The following is a 7,396-nucleotide window of genomic DNA, read 5'->3' as shown; positions in this document are numbered from 1 at the left end:
TGTGTGTGTGTGTGTGTGTTGTGTGTGCAGGCTTTACTTAATAGTTCTTTCTTGCAGATACCTAATATGTTTTTGGATCAGAGGCTGCTTGGGAACTTCTTGCAACAGTTATCTAGGAATGTGTCTGAAGAGGAGAAATCAACAGCTTAATTTTTTTTATCAACATGTTGTAATACCTAGGTGATATAGAAAGTAAATGTTGGTTGAGGCCTTCAGAAGGTGTTTGTTTCATTTAACACCTTTATAGTTTTTTTTTTTTTTTGGAAGGGAATGTAAATGTTGGTTGAGGCTTTCAGAAGGTGTTTCATTTAAACAAAAATTTTGTGAAGTCTGCCAATTTTTTGGCTCTTATAGGTGTTTCATTCAATGAGTTATATACAACAACAACAAAGCTATAATTCCAAAATTCTAGAATTGGCTATGAATCCTCAACATATTTGTTAGGGTTGGCTTCTTGTATTCTTTTCCTCCATTCTACTCTATCAAAAGTCATACTCTTTGCTACTTTTGGATTGACATGTCTTTTGTTTTTATTTTTTAATACTTTTACTAATGAATTTTGGCTTTCCTCTTTTTTTTTTTTTTTTGGTTCCCTACTTGGATCAACTCACTCTTTTTTACCGGGGCATTAGTCATGCTCCTCTGAACATGACCAAACCATTTTAAGCAACTCTCCTTGTATATAAAAGCTTGAAACATTTTACAGGTTGATGCATAACCTTTTACCTCCAGATTCAATTAACAATATCTTTGGTCACTGCTGTCGATATGAATGTTATTCACATCTGTTATGGGTAGAGTTTGGATTTACAATAGATTGTTTGTTTGATTTTAATAAACCTATGGAAGATTAAGAATTTGGTAAAGAGTACACAATTTGTTTTACAATGAACATAGTAACTTTTTAGTTGCTTTTGGGGATTGTGTAAAACTGTGTAAAACAATTTGTTTGCAACAAGTTTAACCATTTGGTAAATTTGCACCCTAAAACAAAAGGAGAGCTGTTGAATTTTGGTTTGATTTTGATATAGCACGCTGCAATATTATATTCTTGACATTGCTGGATCACTACGCATGGAAAACAGTCCAATGAAATGATGGAATGCTTATTTATGATTACAACTAAAATGATCTTGCTTCAGCATACTAAGCTCACATGTAATGGAATTATGGCAAATATTTTATGCTGGCATATCTATATAAAGTCGTTGCTATTGTGGCATTTGATTGGGTTTTACTCTACACCAATCAATGCTAGTCAGTAGTCACTCATTACTTTGGGTCTGTTTGGATATTGTTTATTGCTGAAAACTGAAAACTGAAAACACTATTGCAAAATAATTTTTAAATGTGTGAATAGTATCGTGAAACTCATTTTGAATAAAAATTTTGCTGAAAAAAGAGGTTTGCCTGTCACGGAGATTTGTGGGTCCCGTGACAAACGCCAAACGCAAACGTTGCGGGAAATCATCTGTATCCAAATGCTCATTTAATATTTAACTGGATTTGGCTTACCTCTTGTACTTTTTTAACTAGACATGTCTTTTTTTTTTTTTTTTTTTTCAAATATATAATAACAAGTGGTAGTAGGTTAGTAGATTCTCTACATTTTAACTAGACATCTCTACATTTTATTTAGTTAGTAGATAATATGACAATTTTTTATTAAAACAAAAGAGATTCCAATTAAAAAAAGCATTAAAGGTAAGCCAAACCCTATAAAAATATAAAATGAACTTAAAAAAAGTAGTATGAATGTGTATATGGGGATTTCCTAATGTTATCATCAGATCTAATAAATTCACATATGATACATTTAATAATTTCATTATTTTATTCTTGGATAATTTTTATTATAATTTTTTACTTCTCAAAAAGAAAAGAAGAAAAGAGTGGTGTATATGGGGATGTAAATAGAGACAGCAAATGGAACCACAAAAAGAGATGGCCTCACTTAATTGAACAAGTTCCCCTCTGCCTATTTGTCCTGTTACTACAAAAGAAAGAAAAACCCCTTAGCAGTGACAGTATAATCACGACGGGGCAACCTAGAAATAGTTATTTTTTCCTGCACTTAATACTTGTTTTACAAAAAGATGGAGCACAGTGACTTTCAGAACATAACATAATTCAAAATTTTAAAATTAGACCAGCAAGCAATAATAAAAAAAATATTAACAACACAACTCTGTCAATTTGTGCATACCTAATGTGGCAACCTCAACTAGATAAAATGAAACTTGCTGGGAAGATGAGTCAATGACATAAATCAGAGTTGAGTATGCAATCAACAACACATCGACAATAAAAATAAAAGGTGAGAGAAAAAAGAAAGTAAAGTTCTCTATAGTTAAAACAGGCGACTGGGTTCTATTCACGAGGGACTCCATCTGCCCAAAAACTTCTGCCTTGTAAATAATGATTCTCCCAAGCAACTGAAATAGTACCAGATTTAACAAAAAGATTCCTCATACATTCATCATTGCTGCCTTATTCCACTCATTCAATCTTCTCAACCACAAACCACCTTCTCTACAGATATACATTTAGCCAAGTTCATGATGTTATGCTGTTTGAAATTCTGATTACATTCTCCTATTCATTGCTTTCTGTTTTACAAGAATTCTTGTTGGCTGCTAGGAGTTTTCGTGAGAGGCAAAGTATGGTTTCAGTGTTAAGGGTGATTGTTAGTTTAAGAAGGTTGTTTCAGTGTGCTTATTCTATTGACAACACGTAAAATATCCTACTTATCTGATCCTATCCTTCTTCCTGGCATAGATTTTCATGCTTCCAATGATACTTTGGTCATCACAAGAATACTTAGTGTATGCCTTGCATGGTTGCGAGAATGACTAACAAGACCATTTACACCTCTTTTTCTTTTCTTTTGGCTTAATGGAATGAAAAATATTATCTTTTATGAAGGTGAATTTCATTATATGATTCATTTTAATGCAGAAAGTCAACAAGGAAAATTAACTAATATTTTGATAAAGAGTTGTGTTGCTAGCTATCAATTGTATGGAGTGAAACAGGGGAATGGGTCTTGTCTAGAGTTTCAGCTCCTATCAAAACTTCATTATTGATTCTTATGCAGGGGTTGTAAGCCATCTTGTGACAATTTCCCCTTCTTTTGAAATTGTTTCTTCAGAAAAAAGACTACTATAAATCATAGATAAAAAAGAGAGGTGGGTGGCCTATCACTTAAGAATCTAATCAAAACCCATGAAAATACCCAAAGAAAAAGAAGAAGCAAAATCCATATAAAACCAACAAAATCTATACCAATATGAACAGATTGATATCCAAAAAATAACCCAAACCCATCAAAATTTCAAAACCTAACCAAACAATAAAGGGGAAATCGTTACAAACCGTAGTATTTGGGTGCGTGGGCGCCGACTCAGAACAACGCCGCGGTGGCTCCAGCGGCGGGGAGGAGCTCCGTTGGTCAGAGGAGAGGAGGCGTTGGTGCTGGTGCTGGTGCTGGTGCTGGTGCTGTTTTCTCCAGGTAAGGGCTACTGAGCACGTTCCGTTTGGTGATTTTGGTTTTATATTGGGCTACAATCCTGTGTGATGGAGTGTACTGAGGTCTTATTGAAAATATGACGTGGCAGCTCCTAATTGGTGGGGGTAAATAGCCCTTTTTCTGCCAGCTCAGGACTGAACGTTTCCTCTACTCTAAAACCTTCAAGTGCACTCTAAGCATCGTATTCGTACCAACGTAAGAAAGAAGATATACCTTCCTCACAAATCACGCCAACCTCCCCGAAGCTACCAAGCACCAAATTCCTCTGGCACTTTCCTCGGTAGATAGAAAAACGGAAGTTGCGTGAGGCCTTTCATACTGACTGACTGACTGACACTGTGCATTATGGATACACATCAGCCGAGACCCGCAACTCCACAGCCTCCTCAAAGCGGCGGCGGCGGCGGTGGCGGTTTCTCTACGATTCTCACAGTCTTCCTATCCTTCATCGCAATCTTTGCCATGGTATTATATATCAAACTATATATATCAACTCTTAACACAATATATCAACATTCCACCGCCTCCGCTAGCTTTGTTCTTTATCGCCTTCTTCAATATTATCACATTCTCTCGTTGATTTTAATAGCGTTTGTTTTAGCATCTGATCGCTCACATTATCCGTTTTATTATGCGTTTTGAGATTTACTTCTCTATGATTTATCTTCTGCGCCTTGATTTCCAGATTCTAAAGCTACATTGATTGCCGCATTTTCTTTAATTCTGCAATGCGCATTATCGTTTTGTGTGAATTTTGATTCTGTTTCAACATGCATTGTTCAATAATCAATGTCTTGGCAATGTAAATTTCTTCAATAACATTTCTGGATCTGTAATATGTGATTTATAACTCATCAAATTGTCTTGATATAAAAATGTGACTCAAGATTATTTCTAGTATTTGTTGCCCTTTATGGTGATGGTAGTAGTTGTTCTGTGTGGACTTGCATTGTTGCAAGTCAGGTTCAACATGCATCAATATTCTCATTGAAAGATTACTACAGAGGTGCATCATAGTGAATAATAGCCTATAGCTTCTAGTAGAAATGCTTCAACGGCGTTCCATTACAAATAAAAATGCTCTATCCCCATCATAGTCTTCCACTGTATGCTCCACTAACAGAAGTATGTCACACGTCTGATTTTTTTTTTTTTTTTTTATGCCTAGATCGATCCCAAATTTGCTTTTTGGTTGGTGGAATTGGTTGGGGAAGCATTCATCTCAGATTTGGAACTTAGTTCCTTTGTGCATCCTATGGTGTATTTGGAAGGAACAGAATCGCAGGACTTTTGAGGATTTGGATAGTTCAAGTGTTCAGATGATTGCCTCTTTTAGTAGATCTCTTTTTGATTGGTCTCGAGCATGGGGATTCACAACTAGTGATTTTCTCCCTTCTTTTCTTAGCTCTCTCTCTCTTTTGTAATTATTTTGTTGTTTGGTTTTATTTTTTGGTTTTATTTTTTGTTTTTTTTTTTTTTTCAGTTTTTCTTCTTGTATTTTCTGGGTTTGCTCTATGTTTTTTCATGCATAGAGTAGCCTTTCGTATATATAACATTCTTACTTATCAAAAAAAAAAGTCTTCCACTGTATGCTCCACTAACAGAAGTATGTCACACGTCTGATTTTTTTTTTTTTTTCTTTCCCCATTTTAAAAGTGGATTACTTTATAAAAAGAAGAAGGGACATGTGATTGATTATGAATGGTGGAGTATAAAATAGAACATAGTAAGTGTAAGACAGAAGACTTTTATTCTATCCATTTCACATTGCATTACAAACTGTGGTTCTAATGCCCATTTTCATTTAATTATTAACATTTTTTGAAAAAAAATTATAAGGAATTTACATTGTGGCATTGAGTATGCACTAGGGATATAGAGTTATTTCTAAATTACTCTATTTGTAATTGTGTTGCCTGAATGTTTTTGGGGATGTTTGCAAACCACAAAGCTGGTTTAGTTTGATACAAGCTGAACCAAAAATGAGAGTAGTTCAAGTGAAGTTGTTTTATTCATCCAGTTTGTCTAGATTCAAAACCAGTTTTAGTTAACATACAACTTATGAAAATGTCAAATTTGCATGCATGTGAAAGCACCAAAATTTAAAATTTTGATTTGGAGGGCATGTTTTTGAAAGAACCACTTTGAAGATATGGGAATGTATTTAGTTCCCACTTTGAATTAGTCTTTTGATCAAAAGTGTTACCAAACTAAAAACAATCAAAACTTGTCATGTTGTTCTTGGCAGGCTGGCCTGGTTTTGTGATTTGCTACACTCCTTTACTTACTAGTAATTGCAGCTGCCAGGGAGGCATACCTGAAAAGAGAAAATAGTGGATTAGTGTTTTTTTATTTTTTTATTTTTTTTTATTTTTTTATTTTTTATTTTTTATTTTTTTATGGAGTGACTATATAATTTTCTTATTGAATGCTAGTTTGTTTAAAATTTTAGATTTATTTTGAATCTCAGTCACTGGAATAAGTGTTCGTATCATTTTATTTGAGTTTGAAAATATCTGACATGAATATAAATTTTACAGATAGTGATTCCTTCGTCATCAACTATTAGGAATGGTTTTTCCATTCTGCACCAAGTCCCAGAAGGCCATGTTGGGGTTTACTGGAGAGGAGGTGCCCTTCTAAAGACGATTACAGATCCAGGTTTGACTATGGTCCTTTCTTTATGATTTTCATTCAGTAGTTGCTTTCCTAGAACTTATGAAATTTCTGCATGTACTTAATTTTCAGGTTTTCATCTGAAGCTACCTTTTATAACCCATTATGAGCCTGTCCAAGTAACCCTTCAGACAGATCAGGTAAAATTCGATGCTATGAAAATTGAGGAATTTCATCTTGTCAGTCTAATGCTCAAATCTTTCTTGTGAGTATAATTGCAGGTGAGGGATATTCCTTGTGGTACAAAAGGAGGTGTCATGATCAACTTTGAGAAGATAGAGGTACAGCTACTAGCAGATGTTGCTCTTTATCAACATTATGGTTTACAAGTGGTCTAAAGTTTGAAATGCTCAGCTTCTATGCACTGATTATAATGCCTTTTCAGGTTGTTAACCGGCTTCACAAGGACTATGTGCATGACACTCTGCTGAACTATGGGGTGCAGTATGACAATACATGGATATATGACAAAATTCATCACGAGATCAATCAGTTTTGCAGCTCTCACTCTCTTCAGCAAGTCTACATTGATGTTTTTGATCAAGTATGGATGCTAAAGAAAACATACCCTTTAAAGCCATAAATGAAAATATTTTGGGAGCTTCCAATTTAGCTTTACAGCATAATAAGTCTTCCAAGTGCTGTTTAAAGTAGTGTGCTTTTCTTCTTCTGCTTTAGTAGTTGAATCTGACAGATTGTTTAAGCATATTGAAATCTTAACTTAAAAGTTGAACAATTTGATCCCTCTTCAAGAAAATCCCAGCAATTAGTGTTGTGTTGACTTCCAAGGATTATTTCTCTTCAGGAATCTATGTTAATGTTAAGTTGCCAGCATCATTAAGAAGCTCCTTATAACTATGCTTCAAATAGTTGTGTAACATCATGGCACCATGTGCTAGTGTAGGGGTAATCAAATCCTTTTCTATTTATTTATTTCATGTTATATTGACAAAGCATTTAACTCTCACAGATTGATGAAAAGATGAAAGATGCTCTCCAGGGTGACTGCACACGTTATGCTCCAGGTATTGAAATCATTAGTGTTCGCGTTACAAAGCCAAAAATCCCGGAAAGCATAAGACGCAATTTTGAACAGATGGAAGAGGAACGCACTAAGGTTCAGTTTCTTTTTCCTGAATATGAGAGAAGGTCCTTTTACTTTCTTTTATTTTCCTCTGTTAGTCAAGCAAA

General features: G+C 34.6%; 1 protein-coding gene across 1 annotated transcript in view; it reads left to right on the top strand.

The window, feature by feature from the left end:
* Positions 1-3,643: 3,643 nt before the first annotated feature.
* LOC112011323 (uncharacterized) overlaps positions 3,644-7,396 on the top strand; it is a 4,507-nt gene continuing 754 nt past the window's right edge. The window contains exons 1-6 of the mRNA XM_065775923.1: positions 3,644-3,994; positions 6,070-6,190; positions 6,278-6,345; positions 6,427-6,486; positions 6,591-6,749; positions 7,176-7,391. Coding sequence (XP_065631995.1) covers positions 3,875-3,994; positions 6,070-6,190; positions 6,278-6,345; positions 6,427-6,486; positions 6,591-6,749; positions 7,176-7,391 — 744 coding nt within the window. The 5' untranslated portion in view covers positions 3,644-3,874. The remainder of the gene's footprint in view (positions 3,995-6,069; positions 6,191-6,277; positions 6,346-6,426; positions 6,487-6,590; positions 6,750-7,175; positions 7,392-7,396) is intronic.

The sequence above is a fragment of the Quercus suber genome, unplaced genomic scaffold (assembly GCF_002906115.3).
Source record: "Quercus suber isolate HL8 unplaced genomic scaffold, Cork oak 2.0 scaffold_122, whole genome shotgun sequence".
NCBI lineage: Eukaryota > Viridiplantae > Streptophyta > Magnoliopsida > Fagales > Fagaceae > Quercus > Quercus suber.
This window is presented reverse-complemented; position numbering and strand designations above follow the sequence as displayed.